Source organism: Cygnus olor, chromosome 13, assembly GCF_009769625.2.
Source record: "Cygnus olor isolate bCygOlo1 chromosome 13, bCygOlo1.pri.v2, whole genome shotgun sequence".
Classification (NCBI taxonomy): domain Eukaryota; kingdom Metazoa; phylum Chordata; class Aves; order Anseriformes; family Anatidae; genus Cygnus; species Cygnus olor.
This window is the reverse complement of record NC_049181.1, coordinates 18,873,118-18,898,965: the sequence shown is the minus strand read 5'-3', so window position 1 is coordinate 18,898,965 and position 25,848 is coordinate 18,873,118. Positions and strand designations below refer to the sequence as shown.

At 42.6% G+C, this 25,848-nt stretch overlaps 1 protein-coding gene across 1 annotated transcript in view; it reads right to left on the bottom strand.

Moving 5' to 3' along the window:
- Window positions 1-2,098: 2,098 nt before the first annotated feature.
- The window catches only part of COL4A6 (collagen type IV alpha 6 chain), a 126,974-nt gene continuing 103,224 nt past the window's right edge, over window positions 2,099-25,848 (bottom strand). The window contains exons 21-46 of the mRNA XM_040572623.1: window positions 24,329-24,433; window positions 23,266-23,426; window positions 22,202-22,381; window positions 21,423-21,606; window positions 18,763-18,834; window positions 18,258-18,365; window positions 16,927-17,148; window positions 16,498-16,659; window positions 14,342-14,512; window positions 13,532-13,675; window positions 13,163-13,288; window positions 12,668-12,849; window positions 12,344-12,407; window positions 11,754-11,828; window positions 11,230-11,337; window positions 10,533-10,640; window positions 10,028-10,099; window positions 9,463-9,588; window positions 8,987-9,103; window positions 8,089-8,250; window positions 6,553-6,651; window positions 6,127-6,273; window positions 5,052-5,168; window positions 4,126-4,317; window positions 3,612-3,898; window positions 2,099-3,037 (exon numbers count right to left, since the gene is read on the bottom strand). Coding sequence (XP_040428557.1) covers window positions 2,777-3,037; window positions 3,612-3,898; window positions 4,126-4,317; window positions 5,052-5,168; window positions 6,127-6,273; window positions 6,553-6,651; window positions 8,089-8,250; window positions 8,987-9,103; window positions 9,463-9,588; window positions 10,028-10,099; window positions 10,533-10,640; window positions 11,230-11,337; window positions 11,754-11,828; window positions 12,344-12,407; window positions 12,668-12,849; window positions 13,163-13,288; window positions 13,532-13,675; window positions 14,342-14,512; window positions 16,498-16,659; window positions 16,927-17,148; window positions 18,258-18,365; window positions 18,763-18,834; window positions 21,423-21,606; window positions 22,202-22,381; window positions 23,266-23,426; window positions 24,329-24,433 — 3,752 coding nt within the window. The 3' untranslated portion in view covers window positions 2,099-2,776. The remainder of the gene's footprint in view (window positions 3,038-3,611; window positions 3,899-4,125; window positions 4,318-5,051; window positions 5,169-6,126; window positions 6,274-6,552; window positions 6,652-8,088; window positions 8,251-8,986; window positions 9,104-9,462; window positions 9,589-10,027; window positions 10,100-10,532; window positions 10,641-11,229; window positions 11,338-11,753; window positions 11,829-12,343; window positions 12,408-12,667; window positions 12,850-13,162; window positions 13,289-13,531; window positions 13,676-14,341; window positions 14,513-16,497; window positions 16,660-16,926; window positions 17,149-18,257; window positions 18,366-18,762; window positions 18,835-21,422; window positions 21,607-22,201; window positions 22,382-23,265; window positions 23,427-24,328; window positions 24,434-25,848) is intronic.

The following is a 25,848-nucleotide window of genomic DNA, read 5'->3' as shown; positions in this document are numbered from 1 at the left end:
TGTGTGAACTAAATATAAACCAGGTTATCTTAAAACTTAATATATAAGCGTACACAGATTACTTAATCGTTGCTTTTGGACTTTTCGCCTTTTGAAATCTGTTTTGGTAGAAGTGCCTTAACTCTACAGATTTATCAGAACAGCCTGGGCAGTTTTATTTCTAAGGCAGAGCATCTCTCTAGCAGCCATAAGAAAAACAGTTCAGAATAAAGAAAGGCAAAGATTTTTAATCCATGCTAAAGTTCCTTTTCACTACCAGACAGTCCCCCTTGTGGTCATTTTGTCATGCTAGTGTAATGAACATGAATTGCAGACTTTCACCTTTACCAATAAATGACAACATAGAGAAATACTGAATACTGTCTCCTCTCACTTGCACCTCCCGATCAGGGCCAGTGTTTCTTCAAACAAAAGAGTTAACAAGATCCTATTTCATCTTGTTTAATGTTTATTAACTACAGTTTGGAAACCACAAATGTAGAAAAAAATATAATTTTCTTCCTTCTCTCTCCAGGGATTAGCTGCATGGTTTTTGAGGAGATTCAAGAAGTCTTCAGGGCCTAGCCCCCCTCATGCAGCAAAAGCTCGTGAGGCCCTGCAGACTTCTTGAAGAAGTGTTCTTGGTGGGGGTAACCAGACTTCTGAAAATAGGGCTGCTGGAAGAATGCCTGGTGATAGGAATTCACACCCTCGGTACCTGACTGAGAATGGCTTATGTGTAAACAGAGGAGGAACAGGCTGGGTTTGTTGAACTCGACGGAAGGTTGGGTAGTGGTATCAACAGAGCCAGCTTACTGCAAGAGAGGTAGTTCCCTAAAGATACTGGCACTTAAAATGCATAAAGCTCTGATCCTGGAAAAAAAAAACAAAACACATTTGCATGCGTCCATGTTCAAAAATAAAACCAAGTCCGTGTTGGAGTTTCCCAGAGTTAATTGCAGAAATTTTCAAAAAGTGAGCTTTACTGTGTGCAGACAGTTTTTTAAAGTTGCATTTGCTTAAACCAAGATGCAAATACCATATGATCTCTCTGTGCTAGGACAGCTAAGAAGTAGATTAGGTATTGTGCACAAAAGGATTGTCACTCAGGAGTGTTAAAATGCCTTAAAAATATTTACAAAATACATCCAAAGCAGTTGCAGGTCTTTCACAAGTAGGAATATGTTAAATGAAAGACTAAATTGTGATTCAACTCTAAAATAGGCAGAGCTCTCTGACCCTGATCTGGGAATGTAACATCACATTATGCATATAAATCTACAAAATCCTAGTTATGCAAAATCCAAATCCAAAAACCATTGTTTGGGTTGGAAGGGTTGTGACCTTAACGATCATCTAGTTCGAATCCCTCAAAGGTAAAAATATTACCTGCTTAAAACTAAGCACTTTCTTAAATAGTTTGTGGGATAGAGCTAGAGTTCTAAAACCTAGTAAAGAAATAACACTTTAAAATAATGTCTCGGTCTTGTATTAGTAGTAATTTTCTGAAAAAAATATCTTTACAATCTTTATGCCAAGGTGATAGTGTATTTGCAAGGCACTTCTTTTAAATGTAATGGAACGTCAATATATAAGGATTTCATATGCTTCCCTCTAGAAAGAGAGATGGATAACAGCTTTAGCCCAACTGAATGAATTCATGATATACATTACGTTCGCTTGCTTTTTTCATGGCTTTCCCTCAAAATATGTAAGGATGATAGAATTAGTAACATTTGTCTTTAATTATGCCCTGAAGGTAAGTGGGACTACTTAATAGTGCATACAATAGAAATACAGCTTTTTAAACTGACAGAAATAAAGCCTAGAGGAAGAAGAATACAACAGATCGTGACTGCAGAAATAAAAATGTACATCATAACTGCTTTCTTCTGTGTTTGCATAAGCCTGCATGCTATTTAGTAAGCCTCTACTTTTTAAATACACACAGCTTGAATAATTACAAGATGACTGTGCCAAGGCTACCTCAGAAAGAAGATTTATGTTCATAATAATGAAGTGTTTCTGCCTGCACGAAGATAAGCACAAACCCTGAAGTAGACATTTTACCTGGAATATATCTCAACAGAAAGCTATGAAGAATGCTAGGGGTGTTTTGGATTCCACATCAATAAGTGTATTTTTCACTGGGATAGCTCTTATAAGTCAACCATGGATATGAGTCTGGATTACAATTGATTACCTATCAAAAAGCCAAAGAATGTCCCATCTGTTGAACAAGCAAAGCAAAACAAATTCATCTTTGACTCCTCCAAATGAAGTCAGTTATCAACAATTAATGCTTAAGTCATTGATGCTGTCATCTACAATGCATTATAAATTTTAGCTAGTTCTGTATTTCATAGGAGAATAAGTCTTCATTCCCTTACACTAGACCAAATACTGTTTGCAAAGACACTAGTAAAGCATAACTTTTGAGAAGTCTCTCTTGATGGTTGGTGTGTGCCTTGGACAGAGGAGTGGTGTAACGTGAGACAGCAGTTACTCTTCAGTCTGAATAAGGAACTCACAGAGGCTTTCTGAGGTAGCCATAAATGAGGAAAAATAACCCAAACAACATTAAAGTAAAAGCATAGCACCATGTTCCGTAAAACAGGTTTCAGAGCACTGGTCTTCCCTTCTCTGTGTGCAAACTCCTGGACTTGACACTTGATTTTTGTGGAATTCTGGCCATCTTGATTCATCCATCAAGCACGCGCAAAACCAGTTTGAATTTATCTTTCTCCACATCAGTGATACCTACTCTTAGGTAACGAGTTATTTTTGTGCATTTTTGTTACAAATTCTTCATGCACACCTGGCAGCGGCTGACCCTTGTTCGAAGCTGTCCTGCTTTCAGGGTTTCTGAGGGAGGGGCACTGACAAACTGCTGTGACGGTTCGACGGTCGTGAGCCAGAAGCTGTATTTGTTTGCAAAGTAATGGCATGTCCCCCTGGCACCGTTGCATTCAATGAATGGAGTAGCACGGAAATCTTCCAGGCAAGAACCAGGTGAGACGAGGGACTGACCTCCACCTTCTGCACCAGCAGCTGTGTGCTAAATAAAGATGTTTATTTAAATGAGTTCAAAGGAACAGAAAACGAGGTGAACAGGGCAGTAACTCAAGTTCTGTTGCTGAAAGGAGTAAAACAAGCAACCAGCTTTATGGTTATAACCTTGGCTATCTGTAACCGGGTTTGGAATCAGGGCTAGAGGTAAAGAAGCAAAGGAAGGTACTTAGGCTGAGCATACAGCCCTGCTATAAAGGAAATCAGCTTGTCACTTGCAAACTGGGAAAACTGAGAGACAATAATGCTGACTTAGTTTTCCAACAACCTCACACTGATGGTCTTCTAGGAGAGCACAATAAAATACTGTCCCAGTAGAGAGGGGATTAAGACAACGCTGTAGCTTAATTGGTGTTTCTGCATTTAAAGGTTTGAAGCACAACGAGTATCTGTGGCAATGCAGAACTACTGATTCAGTTTTACTACTGGACTTGAAGCTACAGGACAGCCCTGTATACAGTTTCCTACATGCAACTCAGAGAATTCAGCCTCAGTGACCTAATCTCAAAGAGGAGATCCAAACACGTTTAAAGCTGCCTTTGCATTAGCAGTGGTATCCTTACCATGAGGAAGGAGTATCCTATCCAGAGGCTGCGCCAACCGAGGGGACACTGGGGGATGGTGATATCCTGGCTGTGCACGGCCACAGCCTGGGAGGGCGCTTCGCAGACTGAGCAGCGGCTGATGTACTGGGGGATCTGCATGCTGTCCACTGGCATCATGGGGATGGGAGCAGTGGTGGAGAGCCAGTAGGACTTGTCATTTCGGCTGGCGTAGTAGCACACTTCGTTGATGTTGCAGTAAATAAAAGGCATGGTGCTGAAGCGAGGCAAACAGGAGCCAGCAAAACCTGGAAGAATTGGAGAAGCAGTCACACCAAGCAGCTGCCAAGAGTTCAAACTCATACACACCAGTGAGGAGTGGCAGAGCACGGCACAAATAACATTGCTTCCAGCACAGATTTTGGCCAAGAAGACTTCCTCCACCACAACTTTCAGCAGTACCCATGAAAATTGCTCATTAGAAATGGGATTTTGGCCTACGTTGTTTATGCCTGAGAGAAGATTGTCAACTCACCAAGATCCTGGTGGTGTGATTTTTCCTGCCCCTCCACATACAGTAAGCTGTAGCCATCCCAGAGCTTGTTCATTCCTATGGGGCAAGGTGGGATTTGGTCTGACTGGCTGTGCTTCACTAAGGTGTACCCAACGCCCACGCTCCGACCCGGCATTCCCGGCAAACCAAGCAAGCCTGGCTTTCCAGCGACACCTGCAAGACAGAAGAGGAATCACTAACAGGCAATGTGGACATCAGCTGGCTCTGTACCTGATTTTGGCATTGCTGTCCTAGTGTTTGTCAGCATTGTACGAAGAAGAGGCCAAATTTTGATGGTTGTATGACCGACTAGATGCACCAGTTCTAAAAGCAGCCGTTTCACAATAGTACCCACCCATTTCCTACCTCATTTCATTTTCTGTCTTTCCCCAAAAAACTCTAGTACCAAAGAGTTAGCACATATCTCACGGTACAGTAATTCTGAGGATCTCAAAGCACCAACCAAAACCTAACAAATTCATTTTCATTCTAGTACTCTTCATGGTAATATTCTTTTGACACAGAAAGGACAAAAGCCATACAAATCTGTGGCAGAATCCAAAGCTTCTCTCTCTCACAGTGCCTCTACCACCCAGCCCTGATAGCTATGAATACCATTTTGCTCTTTCAAACCTTCAAGATGGCTCCTACATGCACAAAACATTAAACCCAAAAGATGTTCACAATTGTACCTAGCTAAACTTCAGCAGTGGTAGACGACAATGACATGTGACATAACCCTCCTCACTGAGAATTAAATTTATTTCATTGCAGATACAAGACAGAAGATCATGTACACCCCTCAGTCTTCCTAAGGTAATTCATTTGGTGTTGGGGAGGATTTCTTCAGAACCTGGGGGCAAACAGAATTCTACTGTTTGCTTTTTTTCCCCAAATCATATAATTACCTTCAAATCCCTGTGGTCCTGGGGTACCCACAGGTCCTGGATCCCCAACGGTGCCAAGCGATCCAGGTAAGCCATCACGTCCTTTCAAACCAGATCTGCCTGGCAGACCTTTTGTACCTGAAATTAAACACAATTACTACTATCATTATTTCTTCATACTAACACCTTCAGTCCTACAACTACAATCACAAAGAGAAATATGTTATGAATATGTTGTCAGCGGCCATGCTGAGAGCTCACTCAAACAGCTGTAGTTACAAACCCTTACCTCCATACAGGGATTCTTCTGGGAAACAGATGGCTGTACATTTGAACAATTTCTGTAATGACTGAGCATTAAGAGTATAACTAGATTTCCCAACGAGTTTCTCCCTTTGCACTGCTCCACAGTACCCGATCACCTTACCAACAGCATTAATAAAGGCTTTCTCAGATTTGACTCCCTGCACGTTTAATTCACTTGAGAAACTGATGACAATAGTCAGGATCCAACACAGATCCATTCACTGTGGCAGGGATCAGGACAGCATTTAGGGGAAGGATTGATGCTCACTGAGGTTCCCTGTCTAAGAGTTTTCATGAATAAAGGAGAATACGAACCTTTTCAAATTGGATAAATGGCAGTGTTAAGAAAAGCATCACTGGCACTTACTGAGCCCTAGGAGATTCCTGGTGCAGGACCCAGTAAAGCCATTTTGCCAAATGATACAAACTGCAGTGGTGCTGGCTGAAGTTCCCAGCACCTCTCCAGTTACAGTATTTTATTGACAATACAAATAATTCTCAGTGGTGCTTCACTTTCAGGACGACTCCACCTGCTAGTACCAAAGCTGGCATCACACCAGCTATACCACATGCTGCTGCTCCTAATTCTGGAAGCTTAGTTCAAAAACTATCAAAGTGCAGGAAAATCATTTATCAAGCACATCCTAATACTAATAAAACATGACATTTGTATGTATTTTGCTGGAATTATTTCCATTACTAGAAAAACTTGTAAACCTTCCTAATGCATTGAGAAAGGAGTGTTGTTCTTCCAGAAGGCAGCATTTCAGTGATCTGACTGTGTTTTTACCTGGTTTTCCAACCGGGCCTTGGAACCCAGGATCTCCATCAAAGCCAGGCACACCATCAATCCCTGGCAGACCAGGTAAGCCTGCAGGGGCTGTGATTTCTTCTGGCTGTGGGGTTATACCTGGAGCCCCTGGTCGGCCAGGGAGACCTGCACACAGTGTAAATGACAATGTAAGTACTTCAGGAAAAGGTTCACAGCTTTGATGGTAATACTGACACAAAGGAGACATATTTTAAATTAAGGCTGCCTTAGTACACCAGCACTGGGTATCCTTCTGAAAAGTGATACGTCAAGTTCTTTGTGATTTATTTCAATCTCTAAGAAGCCAAGAAGCCCCCAAACAAGCCTATTTCGGGAGCTCTGAAATTTTCCCCAACCCAAAGCTTTTGCAACAAAGTACAGCGTCCCAAATTCTCTGGCACTCACCTCGATGGCCCATTTCACCTTTCAGGCCAGGGTAACCAGGATCCCCTGGAGGCCCATCTTTACCTGGCATCCCCATTAGTCCAGGCTCACCTCTTACACCTGCAAAGATACACAGCTGAAGACCTCAGAGGCTAAGCATGGGGTCCTGATTCTGACCCACAGCTGAAGCACGGAGGAACACACTAACGGCAGCAATGAGAACACCATTTCAGCTCTGAGACAGAGGGGACCATAACCCTTCAGGAGCTCTGTGCCCACTTTGATGTCCAGAATGGCTGCAGAGCCTCAAGACAAGAATTTCCACAGCTACATAATTACACTTTATGGAAAGAACTCTTCCCCTTCCATGGGGTAACCCAGGGAAAGTGTTTGCGGAGCATACATCCACTCTATTTGGAATTCACCTCCATGCACAGCACAGAGCAATGGGGAGTTGCCAGCCTATGCAGACAGACAGCATACCAGCTTCTCCTGGCAATGGTTCTCCATCCTTTCCTGTCTTCTGAGCTGTGCAGTCCCTTTGAAACCTTGCTATTAGAGACCTTGTTTGCAGCTGTTCTCTGGTTTCCTTTGGTAGAGACCAAAGGGAGAGCAACATGCTTCCTGCCTTAGCTCAGAGCAAGATCCCTTAACTCCTGCAATCCTCTCGGCCTCTTTGGGAGACCTAAATCCACCACACTGTGCCCCTAAGCACACACATTGGTGCGATGGTCCTCTAGAAACAGCATCTCCAGTCTTTGCCTAGATAAGGGCAACGAAGCTGGTGAGGGGTCTGGAGAACAAGTCTTATGAGGAGCGGCTGAGGGAGCTGGGATTGTTCAGCCTGGAGAAGAGGAGGCTCAGGGGCGACCTTATCGCTCTCTACAGGTACCTTAAAGGAGGCTGTAGAGAGGTGGGGGTTGGTCTATTCTCCCACGTGCCTGGTGACAGGACGAGGGGGAATGGGCTAAAGTTGTGCCAGGGGAGGTTTAGGTTGGATATTAGGAAGAACTTCTTTACTGAAAGGGTTGTGAGGCATTGGAATGGGCTGCCCAGGGAAGTGGTTCAGTCACCATCCCTGGAGGTCTTTAAGAGACGTTTAGATGTTGAGCTTAGTGATATGGTTTAGTGGAGGACTTGTTAGTGTTAGGTCAGAGGTTGGACTCAGTGATCTTGGAGGTCTCTTCCAACCTAGATGATTCTGTGATTCTATAAGAGAGAACCACACACATGTGAATGGGTAGCTGTATCCAACAAACACAGCACAATTGCATGTGGGCATCATCTACCCAGAAAAAAAAAACACAAAACAGTAAGAAGATAAAAATAAATAAATCATGAGGGAGACACTGAATAGCACCTGGAGCTGGCCTCACTTTACTACTTTTACAGTCAGTAGGTAAAACCTGCATGGGCCAAAAGGAAAGAGGCAAACTCAGCTGAGCTCACACCTAAACGAGGATTTGTTTCAAAGCAGTCACACCACAATATAGCCATTCACTCTGTCAAGGTGATGGCTGCCAAACCACACCCAGACCCTTTTCAAGGCAAGATTACCTTTGAATCCAGACACTCCAGGGAGCCCGATTGGACCAGTGGGTCCCACGTCGCCCTTAATGCCTCGCAAGCCAAGCACACCAGGGAAACCTGGGTTGCCTGTGTCACCTTGGTCAGAAGCTGGGCCAGGGGGCCCTCGCGGTCCTGGAGGACCTGGAAGACCTAGAGACAACACAGGTAATTAGCACAGTCTCCTCTTGGGGCAAAGTAAATGCTGTTGCTAACCCTAAGAAGTCATTCTAAGGGACAGTCACTGTTTGTGTGTCTGTATTTCCAGGGTTGTCTTCCTCCCAAAGGAAAAGAACCAGGCCCTACTTGCTTATGTAAACAGAGGTACCAGCAACCTTTAAATCTTTTAAATATTTTTAGACAAGGCTGTTAGGTGATGAACGTGCACCAATGCCATCATGACAAATCTTTGGAACTGTAGTTGCTGCTGACATTAGGACGTGCTCCCTATGTACTTCTGAGTAGCAGTGAAGCTTTGCTGCCTCCCATCTCACACAGAGTACTTCTAAACTTGTCTAGGAGCTTATTAGGTTACAGCTTTCTAGGAGCTTATACGTTACAGCTGTAGAAACCACAGTCTAATATGGAGCTGGTCTCCAAATGTAGACATAATGCGTTGGAGCAAAGCATCTATCTTACTGCCTGAGTCTGTCTTCAGTATAACAATAGGTGAAATGAATATGGAGCAGGGAGCTTTAATAATGGGCTACATCAAATCCAGATTCAACAGTAGGAATTGAAAACAGAGCTCTTTATTCTCAAACCCTGATCTAAAAAACAGATGATTAAGGTGACGCTACTCAAAGTCATTTATATCCCCCCAAACCCAGAGTTCTTCAAAGGAAGCATAAAGAAACAGAAATCCTCTTAGCTAGTTCACTCTCCATACCTGAACTCCCATCAAGTCCTGGATGGCCAGCATCCCCAGGCCTCCCACGTATATCAGAAGGAAGAGAAACTCCAGGAGTTCCTGGCAAGCCTGGCAGTCCCACAGGACCCGGGGGACCTAGAACAAGAAATACAAAGTGTGAGAGCGCATCCCCAGCTCTTCCATCACCTTCACTGACATGGTCAGAAGTAGTGGCTGAGCAGTATTCATACTGAGGAGAACAAACAGACATCTCACTACCTGTAGGGAACGAAATACAATATACTCCTGTTCAGGGGAGGTACAGACACTGTAATAACCATGTAACCAACTGTTTCTCAACTATATGGCCACATCACAGATTGAATATTTACCTGTCAAACTACTGCCTATTTCTGTGACCTTAGGAGTTCTCTTTGGTAATTCCTCTAACTGTGCAAACCCGCTAACCTGAGCTGCAACACATTCCAACAGGTTTCCAGAACATCAGTGTTTACCCATGTCTCCTGATGAGCCTTTTGGTCCCGGAAATCCTAGGGCACCTCTACCCAAGCCTGGAGAACCTTCTTCACCCTTCGCACCTGGGAGACCTGCAGGGCCTTTCAGTCCAACTTCACTCAGACCTAATTAAAGATAAAGAAAGTAAGAGAGCTTATTCAAACAATTTACTAGCAGTTAAATCATTACACAAGCAGACTTGCAATACAAAATTAACCATTTACCACCCTCTTTGCTGTTTTCAGTAGAGCAGCAGAAAGAGGTCTGGTGCCTGCTGTGCTACTCTGTGCAGAGTGAATTTAATCTGCAAGGTGCTGAGAGAGAAGCATAGTACTGTTCTGGACTTCCCACAGGCTTTTGCATAAGGATGTGAAGAAGAATTTGCTCATGCTTCTTAAAAGGAGAATTTGCTCATGTACACACAATATTTTGATATTTTTTCTTCATACTATGATTAAATCCGGAACTGGGTAAAATGGAGCAATTTTGTGAGGAACGTTGCTCTCATGATAGACGAATGTAGGCATTTCTCCAGCTATGATGCTTCTACTACGTTTCCTTTACCTGGCGTTCCAGGAGACCCTTTTGTGCCTGGCAAGCCATTCAGACCATTTAAACCCGGAAATCCATGAAACCCTGAAGAGACATTGAGAACACTTACGTAAGTGAGCAAATAAGCAAATAATTTAGTTAGGTAGAAATGCACAGATGCTTCATGGAGCATCACATGTTCACAACAGGTGTGAGAAACATGACACAGGGGAACACAGAATGTAAAGCCTCCCTTCGCACGGGCCCCCTTCATGGAAACTCTTCCCACTGCTCTCTGTTTTTACCCTCAGTGAACCCCACCAGTGATCCAAATCCAGTGAGAGCCTCTCCCTTTCCGAACACTCCTCTGCTCATTTCTAGCAGCTGGTGCCTGCACTAGCATTGCCAAGAAATGAGCTGATTTCCCACACACAGCTGGCCCACACATAGTGTGCTGCCTGCCTGCTGTGATACACTTGGATGAAACCCTCGTTTTCTGACCCAATTTCTGCCCCCTGAGTGCAGGCTCCAGATATACCTTTGGGTCCTGCTGTTCCACGAGCTCCAGGGAATCCGACAGATCCCGGCTGCCCTGGAGGCCCTGGTGGCCCAGGGATTCCTCTCAGCCCAGCATTTCCAGGAATTCCTAAAAACAAGCAGCAAAACGTTCTTGCATCACACATTCAGGCCAAATCAGCTCACAACTCCATATTACAGCTTCTGATCCTGCACTTAACTCATAAGATGGGTGAATAAACTATTTATGTAAAGAAAAAACAGGTCCAAATCTCTTTTCACCACCACTACTAGCGTAGCATTTATCCAACTATTTATTTGATAGTTGCTTTTTTTAAAAAAAATCAGAAGTTGCATTCTTTATCACCCACCAAGTGACAGACTGGAATAGTATGCACACTGAATAACTAAATTGATTACATGAGTTTTCAAGTAAAATATTCCAACAACTTCCACTGTTCTTTCAAATTGATATCTTGATAACAATGTGAGAGCATACCTGCTAGTTACACCACTAACCAAAGACACTTTTAGCCATCCTTCTGGGTAGGTTTGGGTCTAGAGAGGGAATGGACTCAAGCGTTGCAATGGAAGACTTTAAACAAGACCTTCTTGTTTAAGCCTCAGCTGAGACGGGCCAACCAGGGCTAAGGAAACAACAAGGTGAGGTTGTTCCAATCACGCAACGAACTGCTGAACTTGGGTGCCTTGTGCAGTACCTGCTGGTCCTTCTTGGCCAACATCCCCTGGGCCACCTTTGAGTCCATTCACTCCAGTGCTTCCTGGGTAGCCTGGTTCACCCTTGAGCCCTTCTCTCCCTCTCTCCCCTGAAATGATAAAAGCATACAGCACAAGTTAAACTGGAGGTAGGCCTGAAGAGAAAGAGAAACATGTTAGACTGCCGCTGCAGCACTTGTGTCTGCTCAACCATTGTCTGGGCTCTGGACCAGACTCCCTGGATGGCAAACACCAGCCCAAGTTCCCAAGTTCCTACTCAGGAAGTGAAGTGGGACCCAGCATTAGAATTGGGCTGGTTTTTTTTGTTTTGTTTTCTTTTTTTTTATTTTTTATTATCATCATCCATTTGTGGCCCACTTGTATTAGACTCCTCAAATCTCATTTAGAGGACAAGACTGAAGTGTTTGGATTTACAGATCACATACAGCCCCAGACTGGGCAATGTTATCCAATTTAATTTCCAGAATTTTGTACTCTTGAAGTGAACCATCAAAGGCTACTTCACCTGGGAAGCCCGGGCCCCCTCGCCCTCCTTTCACTCCAGCACTGCCAGGAACGCCAAGAGACTCTCCCTGGTCACCTGGAAAAGGAAGACGAGGTGAGGAAGCCATTCTGTAAATGAGTGTGGGGAGCAGCTCTCAGGGCTGCTCAATAGCCATGTTTATGAAAATAAACCTTGCTTATACTGCAAATTCAGGAGGTAAACAAAGACAACAGTAAATGATGTACCTGAGGTGTTTGAAAATGTTTATAAACAGCAATGGAAGCAAATACACTCTGGGCATGTTCAGACAAACATTTATGGGCAATTTCACAACACCCTACCCTTTATGTCACAAGCTGATCAGAGAGGGTGCCTCTTGTATTGTCCAACATGCTTTGTACAGTGCTGTGGCCAAGATTTCAAAGGATCATAAAGTTTTCAGGCATTTGGCTTGGAACTGATCTCATCTGAATGAATGACAGTACAGGGGGACTTCTGAGCCAGTCACTGGAGAGCAACGGACACTTCTAGAACACTGCCCATTCATTTTAGCCACGAATCTTAGGACTGCATGTACTGAAAGACCATGTAAACTGTGAAAGATTTCTTACCCTTTGGACCAGGGAGGCCAATAGGTCCTGGGAATCCAATAGGTCCTGTGATACCATCTGAACCCTGAAATAAAAGCCCAAAGCTAGCCTCTGCTTTTTATTCTTGCTCTTTCAACTTTGGGTCATGGGGGATAACAGACTGCAAAGATGTAGGAAGAGATGTTATCCAAAGTGTCATTCATCAGTACGAGCCAAACCCCGAGTTTTGTGAAGAAAAATCTTGCCAGCTTCTGGACAGCTGTTTTGCTACAGAAGTACCAATTAGAACAAAGGATTTTCCCAAGAGCTCTTTTAGAAAATGAAGATACTTAAGAAGATATTTACCCTCTCTCCTGGCATTCCTGGAAATCCTATGATGCCACGTGCACCCTTCTGTCCTGGCAGCCCAGGCTGTCCAGATGGACCAGGGAAACCTGGCTCACCATGAAAACCTCTCTCTCTGTTTGCTGACCCAGCAGGTCCAGGGAGACCCGGCTGTCCACTGCTTCCTGGGATTCCTTTATCACCTGAGTTTATATAAAAGAGTATAAATCCATTTCAAAATACATACATTCGGTTTATTTAGCCAACTGAGCTGTTACCCAAAGCTCTCCTTAGAGAGGAGAAAGGGATGAGATAAGATCTGCAGAACAGAGCCTCAAAGGAAAACTGTTTTCTCAAAATTCAAAGCTGCCATATGCAAATCTTGCTGAAATGTGAATGGCAGAACAGAAGATAGTAATACTGCAGGCTCTGTCAAAAGGGAAGGCTATGATTCCCCAGGAGTAAGCAGTTTCTGAAGAACTGGTACCGGCAACTAGCAACAATGTTGTGACATACCTCTAGGTCCTGGGAATCCTCCAAGTCCAGCTAATCCAGGATCTCCTTTGTCTCCTTTGAATTGCAGTGCCTGTTCTGGAGGCCCAAGAACAGGAAGACCAGGTGGACCTACATCGCCTCTGTCACCTGAAAAAACAAAAAATCAGATTATTCTGCAATAAAATTGCCTAACATAGAAAGGGTATAACATTAGAAAGTGGCAGACAGTAACAGAACTTCAATTCCAACTTCGGCAACCAGACCAAAGAATTTCACAAGAACAGAACACAGCATCCAGAAGAAAACATTAAATATATGCAGACATCTCCAAGAGGCCTCCCCAAAGTCCCTCTGCTGCACAGCCAGCAGAGCCTTTTAACTGTTTCTCACCTTTTTGACCTTGCAGTCCCAGAACTCCAGGGCTTCCTTTTCCTCCAGTTGCACCAGGAGCTCCTTTAAACCCATTCACCCCAGGGACACCAGGCAGGCCTGGCATGCCAGGGAAACCAAGCAGGCCAGAAGATCCCTTCTCGCCTGTATAGAAAAGTTGACAAATAGAGAAAATTAGTCTCTTCTGGTATGCTGCATACCCACCTAGCTGGCAGGTGGAAGCAGGATGGGTCTGGCCAGTAAAATGTGATGGTGTAAGCACAGCAGGGCCACTTCTCTCATGGGTCTCCACTCATGATACTTCAGTTTGGCTTTGAGAGCTTTACCTTGCTTCCACTGGAGGGCAAAGCCCAATCAATTTCCAAGAGAGCAACCTGCAGTTACACACCTGTGTTTCCCTCCACCTAAAATAACGCTTCGTTAATAACCAATTACTGTATTTGTGCTTAGTGGCCATACAGATGGTAAAGCTTTACTTCCCATTGGGATTGTGCTTCATGTATTCCCTCCTATGATATTTCCCTTACTTCATGATTTCATTCACTGTTCCTCATTTCTTCAATTTTCTTGTCTTTCTTACATGATTCTTTGTCCTTAGGGGCCCACATCCTTAAGCTGGACCTCCTCATGACTATAATTTGATAATTAAATCCATCATACATAATTCACAACTCAGCAGAAAAACAAATGCATTCCAACAGTAGTTGAGAAATCATTTTCTTCTGATGAGGATGGCTTAAAATCAATGCTAACAAGGTTACTTTTTGTTGGGCACAGCAATCTCAGACTGTCCCCCGATGGAACACATACCTTTTGGCCCAGAGAAACCTGGACGTCCGTCGTGACCAACCGGCCCAGGTGGCCCCAAGAATCCTCTTTCCCCAGGAGATCCTGGAGCACCATCAAGACCTGGGAAGCCTTTCATTCCAGCAGGGCCTTGAGGACCTACATCCCCAGTCAATCCTTTGACTCCAGGAAGTCCTGAATCAATACAAGAAAGAACTCAATAGATTATGTCACACAAACACTGGGGCAGCTTAGTTGACAGCTTTCCAAACTCTTTAAACATAGCATTGTTCTAATATGACAAATGGACCTTAAGGCACATGCAGCCTACTAGAAGGCATAAAGTTTAGAATTGCAAAAGCATTAGTCATCTAATAATAAAATACCTATGAAGAGGGTTACTGCCTACATCACTACACCACTGGCGAGAGTGAAACCCCTTATGATGTATCCATTTTTGTCTCCTTTACCAGATACTAAAGTGTAGAGCATCAGTCTTACCTTCACCGTCAATGCAGGCAAACCAGGATGGGGAGCATCATTAATGCCAGATTCTGCTACCTACCCCATCCTTTGGGTGAACCAGAGATCAATTGGAGAGGTTTTTTTGTTTTTGTTTTTTTTTTTTTACAAGTTTCTTTTCCACCTTGGTAGTTAAAGTGTTACTTCTCAAAAGCAAATTGCTTGCTAAGGGAACAAGTTTTTGATTGTGTTGTCATAAAACCAACATCGTATATACTCAGTTTTGCCTCTAAATGTTTCAGAATGTTTCTAGCTGAAGCTTTGCAATGGTTTACAACTTTAAATAAAGGCTGAAACCACTGAAAACAGAATGCTTAGATCCAAAATAAGGAAGAGAAGAAAAAATCAAGTGATTCCAAAAAACGGCATTTGCAGCAGTCGCACCCAGTATATGAGCTTCATTGTACCCAGGACAAACATTTTAAGTTACAACCCAGTATTTTTTATTTTTATTTTTAGCAGAAGAAAAAATGGCTGCTTCATTTAAAAAGACAAAGAAAATGCACACTTATACGTTGTGCATATTAAGGATTTCCTTATAAGTTTCAGGCTTTGTTACCATCTGAGCATTCTCACTACAATGGTTCTTTGCCTTCTGGCTTGATTAGCAATAATAAGGGGTATCACCTATAGTCAATGCAATTCTTGTAGCATTAAAAGCTAGGTTGTTAGTCCATGAGCTTTTATGCTACACTGCATTTTCTCACCTTGACAGCCTATGTGAAGAACCCATAACCAAACAGTGTGACATCAGAAATGGGGAGTTGATGATAAATGGAAAAGAAACATGGTGAAGGAAAAAACAGATAAAATATGTAAACAGAAAGAACAAGGATAAAAAGAAATTAATGATTCAGAGAATACAGCTGAAATATCTTAGTAATTTGGAGTTTATCATCCTAACGATGGAAGGTTTTTAAAAACAGTTGAAGGAAACAGTCACGTATGGCATACAGTCCATAAAAGTAAAATAATAGGGAAGTGAAAGTCATGTTAGCATTCAAATAAAAAACTTCAACATTATAATTTTCATCTAGAATGAGGTTAGTGCTTTCATTCATTTGTTGCCACCATGTTCCAGCACTGTCATTGTGCATGTCAGAACAGAATTACAAAACAAACAATTATCTGCTAATTCCCAGGTGCCTCTTTGCTTGATTCTTAAGTCTTGCATTTACTGTTATCATGAAACTCTCTAGACAGTGCAGCTTGAGAGATACTGTTGTACTCGAGTATTTTTTCCCTGTAAAGCGAATGGAAATAAATTTCTTTTCTGCCCTCAGTGTAGAAGATAAAAGTGCTTCTTCTAACAAAGCCAACAATTTTCCAATCTATCAAAATCATGTCTCAAACAACCCCAAACATTAGAAATTAATCATCATGAAAATAGGAAATAAAGATACAGCCAGACTGTAAATGCAGAGCTGTTAAAAATATCAAGATACTTTCTCCTATCTTTCTGCTGTATTTCTTACAGCTTTGGGGCACCATTTCTAGGCAGAAAGATTCCATTAGTCAGAGGCAAAAGACTCAAATTCTGCACTCAGTTACCCCTGAACAGAGGTAGGAGCTCACTCCCAGCAAATGCCATGCCTCTCCCACACTTCCTCAACATTGCAACGCACAGCTACTTGTCGTCATTTGAAGACATTACGTACCTGGAGCTCCTGCCAGGCCAACCAATCCCAACGGTCCTGGTTTTCCCTTAATGCCAAAAGGACCTCCAGGGCCAGGAGGTCCTCGCAACCCAGGGACACCGGAATAGCCTGGATTACCCAGTTCGCCTTTAATACCTAGGAGGCCTGGTCTCCCATCCAGCCCTGGGAACAGAGAGATGGGAGGTTACAGAACAAATAAAATAAAATGAAAAAATGAGTTGTAATATTCAATCATAATTCAATGAAAAAGTGAGTTGTAATAAAAGTCTGTAAATTGCATTAGATTCTAAGAGAAAACCACCAAATCCCCACCTGCAGGCAGCTTAGAAGATTGCTGACAGAGTATCTTGAAGAGATGGTAAAGAGGAAAGATTTTTGAAAGAAACAGTTTGATATTCCCAGATACAAGCAGCAACAGTGCTCACTCACCTTTTGGTCCTGGAAATCCAATATCACCTGCAAGCCCTTTATCACCTTGGAGTCCAGGTTGGCCACGCTCTCCCTGGGCTCCACTCTCAGCACCAAACACATCTCCAGGAGCTCCTTTAGTTCCAGCTAAGCCTGAAGGACCCATCTTCCCAGGGAAACCATCCGTCCCATCCAGTCCTGGAAGTCCTTGGGACCCTTGCTCTCCTCGAGGTCCAGAGAAGCCTTGAAGAGAAATACAGTAAATGTCAGACAGCAGAAGTACAGGCTATCCACTCCCAATACCATATCTAACCAAATCAACGTTTAAAAAAAAATCAAGCAAGAAAAGGCTGTTTGGAAAGCTGCAGAATGTTTTGGTACTGAATTAGAAACTATGATTGGTGAGAAAATGTGATGAAAATGATAAAAACAATTGAAATATCCTTTCAATTTTTCTTTTTCTTAAAAGAATACTTTAGGAGTATCTTGGAGCTGCAGCTACAAGTCTTACATTTACAGGCTTGGTTTCACTAGACAGCAGATTAGGCAAAAAGGACAAAAAAGGAGGAAGATGACTACTTCAGACAACAGACAGGCACTATCTCACTACCACCACCATCCACAAAAGCTGCAAAGATATTTTCGCAGCTTACTTTGTCCTCTACATCAGACAACTTCTGGCACTGTGGGACAGAAGACACTGACAGCCCTGGCACAAGGAGGACTGGAAAGTACTCTCCCTTTGTCAAGCAGACGCTAAGTAGCACTGCTGTGTGAATGTTTTGTGCTGCTCAGCAGTTGTATCACAAAATCTGTGACTCTGTAAAATTGACATCCCCACTTAATGCACTGAAATGATAAGAGATTTCTACAGCCATATCCACAGAGAAATGAGATTGATATCAACCTAGCTTAAAGAGTCTTCCCTCACCACACCCCCTGTTGCTCTTTATTTACTACAACCATTAGAAATTCCCACAGCTAAAACAAACTCAAGCATGGTGTACAGACTTTTACCAGAATAACACATGGCTTAAAACAGTTTCTAAACAGTTACAAAGCATGTGATGATAGTCTCTGAATAAACGAATTGTGTTGGTCATCCTATTTAATTCCAGCAGCAGTATAATACTAAAGGCAGGTAACAAGTATAACGAATATTTCTTCTTCCTTTTTTTTTTTTCTTTCTTCCAAGCTGCAACCATTTGGTTACAGAGATTGCATTTGGAAGGAGCACAGTGGAGCTCACAATGGAGCGTTATGAATGTAACAGGTGGAAACACGGCCTAGATGGTAAGACAACTCTTTTGATAAAATATTGTATACATTAATCAGATAACAAAAACTCTTACCAGGTTCCCCTTGCAAGCCCATTATTCCTGGAGACCCTGGCTGTCCTTTTGACCCATGTAATCCAGGTTGCCCTGGAATGCCAGGAAAGCCTTTGCTGCCTTTGGGACCTGAAGATTAAAATATTAATGAATGAATAGCAGAAGACAAAAGTATAGCACCAGAAAACAGGATCAGATTTTTTCTGCAAAGCTAGTGCTTGAAACACTCACTGGATGCACAATTTAAGCTAAATAGCTTCACAAAACCATGGCTGTTACATCAGCTATGTAAACACAGAAGATGAGGTTCAGAGGCTACTTGAAAGGGGAAAAAATGGTGCAGTCATTATGATCCTCCATGGGATTTAAGCCCAGCCCCTTTGAAGAATAAAGAATACTATGCTGTCAGTTAACTCTCTGGAATAACTATCAGTCATAGGATGTTAATTAGCAGGTATTATCTTCGGTGAGGACTAGGTGCTTCTTGGTAGTCAGGCTGTGTGTGAGGACCAGCTTGTCTCCATACCTGGCAATCCTGGGAAGCCGGGAATCCCAGGGGGCCCATACGCTCCAGGGACAATGCAGGGCAAGGTGATACCTAAAAGAAAGAAACACTGACTTTGCACACAGACCTCCTTGGAGAATTCTAACTACTCAGGGGCTGCTCGTAGACATCAGCTCCAGCACAAAGAAATGAGCAAGGCTCCTCTGCAGTGTGGGATGTGGCAGGGAGCGAGAGGGAAGACAACCTCATGGTGTCTGATCTGCTCACATATTGGGATGTTATGCGAATGTTGAAGGAAACTTCACGGCATTTTCTACTTTGACATGAGAGGATCAAAGGTCAGTTCTCAATTCATTGCTGTTACCTTGATTTAAGGCATCCAGTGACAGCAAAGCTCATTTAAAAATGATTACACTCATCATAACATATCTACACAGAGCTGTAATAACGCTTCCACTCTTACACAAAGCCAAACTGCTCTATTTTCATCTGAGAGCAGTTCTTCTTCATAGTCAGCACTAGCTTTAAGGACAGAGATTCAAAACTGGAATATCCGTGATCTAATTTATGCTTAGAATGGATCCAGGCACCTAATGCCACAATTGCAAGATGTAATACACACTTTGCTGCCTGCACTTGGGTAAGTTTTGAGAAAATATTTGTTTGACAAAGTAAAAGTTAAAATGGTACTAACGCAAAATAAAAAATCCAGCTTTGCTCTTCTGCAGTCCTGTGTGAGCCTAATGTGGAATGCTTTATAAAATAAAAAGTTGAGGTCCATCTCTGAGACATTTCCTTCTCAGACACAGTATAGTAAAAACGACATTTTCAAGCAGCAGGGCAGCAACTGGCATGGAAAGGGAAGTTGAATTAATTCTGTTGTATTCACATCACATGGCTTTAAGGAGTGTCTTATGTGAGTTTTCCAAAACCAGCCCTGTACAATAGCATATTCTGTGTTTTATGTTATTAGCCACAAGCAGAATGGTTGGACAATGATTACTTCATGTAAGGATAACTGAAAAGCAAATAGGGCTGTTTCCTCATGTGTTTTGCAAAATCATGTAAGGAAGGCTTAGTGTAAAAGTTATATAAGCAAAACTGTTCCCAGCTAATTAATATCCTACAGAATCACAGTTTACAGAATAATATCCCAATATCAAGGAAATTAATTACAAAACCATCACGTCAGGCATAAAAGCAAATACGGACAACTCCAACATTTTTGAGTAATCATCTTATGCTGGATAAAATCAGTCTAATTTTATAAATACTGAGCTAGACTTTTCCAAAGGCAAGACTGTTTCACCCTGATTTACTGCAAAATTCTTCAGTGGTCTTTGACGTGGTAACTTCAATAGCTCACAGTCTCTTTTTAAATGTCTTTCCTCATTTTCACGATAGGGCCTTTCAGTCTGGGTAGTATGAGATAGGATTATTTCTTCCACCCCCACACATTTCTTTAATATTAGATGAAACTTACTATATCAAAGGGTCTTTTAATGCTTTCCTAGTATTGAGGGCATGATGTATTCACAAGCTTTCTTACACATTTCCACGGGGGCGCAAACTGAACTGGCTAAAGGCTTTTTCACACTTTCCTATATTTTGACTAGAGATAATTTCCACAAAAGACCATTCACTTTTAGCAAAGCTTTGACGCAGCATTCATAATAAGCTGACTTCTGATGTGCTACACAGAATATCTAGAGTTCACATCATGCACAGAACAGTTTACTTTTACTTATCTTACAATGCAATTTTAATTCAGTGGATTTTGTAAGAGACAATTTACCAAAGATGTAAGCATTCATAGTTATGAATTAATAAAGCTTTCAGCATTTAACATGTTACTTGGCTAAGAAAAAAAGCTTATGTAGACTGTTGCAGGAGGACACTAATGCCAGCTCTCTCCTCACCCTACAACAACAGCACAGCATGACACACGTCAGGTAACATGCCATCCAGCGTGTCTGTGCAGCCTTCCCATTGCTATTCTGGCCTACCTCTCACCTCTCTCCAGGTTTAATATTCCTCTGCCAAGCTCCTCAAGGTGTAGTGGTCTTATCACCAAGATTTTTGAACTCAGAACAACAGTTTATCAGTTCAGAAACATATGCAACCACATCATCTGCAAATATATTGTTAATACTGTATTATTGATGCTTACAGAATTACAAAAGTAGAAGCCTAAGTATGTAAAATACTCATGTAATACCTACTCTGTAAAAATCTAGAGCTCTTTTTATTTCAGTAACAGTTCTGAGAACTAATTCAGAAGTCCCAGATACCAGTGAGTTACCATTATTACCTGGACAATGAAGTGGGCTGTGCTTTTTAAAAACTTCATTTTAACTGTCTTCCTAATTACCTTTGGTGTAAAATGGCTCTCCAGCAACAGTCAGTGAGTAGGCTCCATCCAAAACAATTAGTGTTTGAGTATTCAGCTCAGATACTTGCTGCTTATTATCTGTGTCCTCCTGAGCATGGCAACTTGAGAAAGCAGTGACTGCTATGAGAGGTCTAGTGAGCCCACAGAGCAGTTTTAATTAATTTAAAGAGCAATCTTTAACCTAATGCCATCTTCTTGCCTGGTACAAGAACAACAGTAGGTTTAGTGCCACTTAACTTGTAGCAGCTTTGTACCTTTTCAAAGTGAGAGCAGATCCAGCAAAACCTACCTGGGGGTCCTGGAAAACCTGCTTGTCCTGGAAGGCCATCCAGCCCTGGGTCACCTGGCGGCCCACGAACTCCACTAGGACCTGGATATCCAACGCCAGGAGAACCAGTCTCTCCGTGATGGCCCTTGGTGCCAGGTAATCCTGGCAGTCCTTTTTCACCTGGGAATCCCAGCGCACCATCCCCCTGTGCACAGCAAAGACAATTACAGCTGAAAATCCAAGAGATGTAGAAAGAATGTACATCACTGTTACTTTAGCAAATGCATAAAAGTTTGGTCAGCTCTGTGCAAGTTTCAAATGTGCCTGGGGAGGTGCATCAAAACCACTGTAAATCATCCACCATTATTTCAAGATGCAGGAAAACTCAGATACTATTAGAAAATATTTTTTATGTTGTGTTTGCCAAAACATTAAGTATTACATATTCTGAAAGATTAGTTTGTGTGTTATTTTAATTAATTAAAAAGATTCTGGTGTGGTTTTTCTACTCAAAGATTTGACTTGTGCCGACAGGGTCTTATCTATCAGGACACAACGTAAAACGGCATTAGGGCCTCCCCCACTACAGGAACTTTATCGTTTGACTGGGCAGCCAGAGGCATTGGCCAGTGCCAATTATTAATCTTGATCAAGACAAATCTATGTTCAGGAATGAGCTTTTTTTAATGTATTTGGAGACTTACCACACAGATAATCAGGGCTAGTAAACCAGGCCTTTCTGATCTCTCTGCTCCTTATTGCAATCCTAAAGCACTGCTGCTAAATTAATCTGAACTTACCGGAGGGCCTGGCGGGCCTGGTAAACCTGGAAGTCCATCCCTACCAGGAGTTCCTGGGATGCCTGAAGGTCCTCTGGGTGCCGTCGCACCACGGTCCCCACGAGCACCTCTGACTGTTGCATAGGATGAATCTCCTTTTTCTCCCTTAAGGCCTGGAAGACCTTGCTGGCCAGCTGAAGCCTACAGAGCAAAAGATTAAAAAAACACAACTGCCACCACCATCAAACAAACAAACAAACAAACAATCAGGCATACGAACATGCAGAGAAAAGCCTTTGCTTTTTAAAAATGTCATATGAGGTCAGGACACAATGACTGGAGCTAGAAAGAAGCTCCAAAGGGTTTCCTATTGTATACGTTATGAAAAAGAAAAAAAAAAGTTTGAGTATTTCCAAATGTTTCAGTTAAGTCACTACAAGTTTACAGTGGCAAGCCAAACCTGGGTATATAGCACTATAGTGATCCACCAGTCTTGGATGGCATCTGGGAACACTGTATCAGTCATGATTTAACAGGGCCCAAGTATTGGCGGACTGAGTATTTATTATTACACCCTATTACTTGGTGTGCTGCATTCACTGACATTGATGAAGATACTCTGAAGTCATTTAGTGTGCTTAGACTGCATCTGAGGCAGACGGCTTTTATAGCTATGAGCAATGATGTGGACAGAGCTCATCATTCGATTTCAGGTCTTCTCTCCATACAGAAGCATATCTGCTTCCACAGGTGGCTCTCACTTAGAGAGAACCCTGGGTCGAATCTATGCATCCCAAGAGGCCCTCGGATGAATAATTGTTACTGCTTTTACCCGTGACTGCTAAATTGCAGTTCTCAGACCTTAAGAACCATTTCTTCCCCCATTTTTACATGATAATTTCTCTACTTTCCAATTCTTTTCACAGATTCTTTTCACAGGGTTTGTTTATTTTTTGTCCAAACAAGTAGAAGAAATTATGCAAAAAATATGTTCTGGTTTCAATGCGATCCACACCAGGAATTGCACAGGGCCACTTTTTCTCCTGTAATTCATGACAACCGATACAAACTCTTCCTTGTCTTACCAGAGGGCCTCGCAGTCCTGGTGCGCCCACAGTGCCTGGGTCTCCACTAACGCCCTTGATCCCAGGCACACCAGGGATTCCTGTTGGACCTTGTGGACCTGAGATGCCTTTTACACCAGGTCTCGTAACTCCTCCATCACAAGCACAATCACCTGCCTCTCCTGGAAAATACAGTCAACACCTCAAAGTCAGTTTCATTCGGATAAAGACCCTTTTATGGTTTCAAGAGCTCCAAAAGCAATATTGGGACAAAACCATTCAGACATGATATGATGTTGTGCCTACTCTGCTCAGGCCATGAGAGTGTCAAGCAGCGGGAAGCTTTGTCCATGTTAATTTCTGTACAACACCCACCACCAAATTACCACGTGCAGCATGAAGCTCAGCATTATCTGGTACATCATGATTATTTCCTTGACCTCTTCCCAAAGGTTTCGGTTCTCCAAAGCAGATGATTTTAAGGAGAATTTTAGGACAGAAGTCTTGTGGATCTTAAGGGACGGTTGCCTGTCAGAGAAAGCAAATCTGTACTCCCACTCACAGGAGGTTACAGTGACCCTCAGCTGGATATCTTTATCTTTTCTGGAATTGTAACTGGGCGCAGATCCAAACCACCACAACGCACAGTGATGTTTGCATCATCCCACTTTAGTGTTCCATTATGCACTAAACCCCAAATTCTCATAATTTTTAGCACAGAGGAGAATAAGATTACGTTTCTCTGTCATTTCCAGCCTATATTAATTACAAAAGCAGAACACAGGGCTTTATTTCTAAGTCTTGTTACATCTTATGGCTTTAAAGCACAACTTGTTTAGCTAATTGGGTATGAGGTGTTTATCTGCTCATTTGCCTGGGAAGAGCAGGAGGTAGAAAATAGGATTTTAGTGGCAGTGCTGGGCACTACTCTCTCTAAAATGTAAAGGCTGCTGCTCTTTTTATCCACCTCCAAGCTTCTCTGATTTGTCATAAAGACATTTCCACCTCATCCCTTAGGTTATTAGTCACATGGAAGTGAGATCATTCGATTGTTGAAAGGTTCTTCCAAAAAAGAGACAATTACCTTTGTAACCCTTTGGACCCAAAGCTCCTGGAAGCCCTCTCTGTCCAGGCTCCCCGGGGGCCCCAGTCCTTCCATCCAGGATTGCGCCTGGGAGGAATGAAGGGCCTACATGTGGAAAGAAAGCGAGCAAAAGCCCTGAGAAGGCTGTATTTCCAGCTGATTAATTACTTATAATGGCAGGGATGCAAGTGACAGAAATGGCACTGGATCAAGCTGCAGCTGCCTAAGTTACACAAAAAGATGAACCTGATATTATGGCCTACAATCCTCTGCTACATGTTTGCCTTTAGCTTCCCATACAGAAGAGCAGATCTTACAAAGTGGATGCAGCAGAGTTTTATTCCTCTGTTGCTCTACTATTGCAATTTTTCAAAGACTTAATAGCTGGCCAAAGAACCAACCCAACTGCAAACAGGTTGAATAGAGAAGCACAAATGAATTCGTTCATGGCCTGTCCCCACTGCAGCATTATGCAGAGGATCAGATGTGCCTTCACAGCTCTGGGAGAAGCTGACACTCGCATGCAGGGACTCATGTGGACAGAAGTTGAAGGAGGAACTAACCAATGTGGTGGTGATTGTGGTGACTGGCTACTGCCTTTTTGTTGGTGCAGAAGTTATTGCGTATGAGCAACGTCTTTGCTACTGCTGGCATGGTAGAGTCATTCCCAGGGCTACCTGCCTTCTGCAGAGCTTCTCATCAAGTCCCTGCAGTTCAGGAAAGAGACTAAGTGGCAAAATGGTTATGCGAATTCCCCTGTCCCTCACTTTACAGCTGCAGGACTATTCTCTCTATCTCTTTATATGCTGAGGAATACAATGAAACATGAGCTGACAGAAACAGCAGAGGGTGATCCAATAGTGATCTAACATCATCTGAAACGATGGTGTCTGAAAGCCCTTCCCCTCAGTGACAACAGTAAAATGGAGTGCCAATGAGCACGTCTGATGTTCTGTGGAAACAAACTGCAGCCATCAGCTAAAAACAGCTACAAGAGTTTTACTGACTCTGCAGAAAACTTAGCAGGATTTGACTGACAAATAGTTATTGGTAAGACGACAGTTATTTCTTCTCTATGGAAAATAATTTCATCGGAGTATGTTCATTGGCTCCATCGCTGGAGTGTGTCCTGGTTTTGAAAGTTTCGCTCTCAAGAATAAAACAGGCTGCTTGAACTCAGTTTATGGCAGAATATTAAAACATAAGGTTTGCATACAATCATCCCTTTTTCATTCACTATTTATCTTCTGAGGAAAGCAAAACAGTACATAATTAACCCAATCAGGGCACATATACAAATGAGCATGTAAATATGAAATCACATTTCTTTAGGTTCATAAACTGTCTCTTCAGGCATCCTGTCTGATTCCTGGTGCCCGAAATACCTCCTCACAAGATCAGGCATTTACTTCAGGTACTCATAAGGTCAAGGTCTCTTCTTTATCTAAGCCTGTACCAAGGCAAACATTATTTGGCTTTTCTCCCATCATCCTGCATGCTATATCTCTAACCTCCTTTTC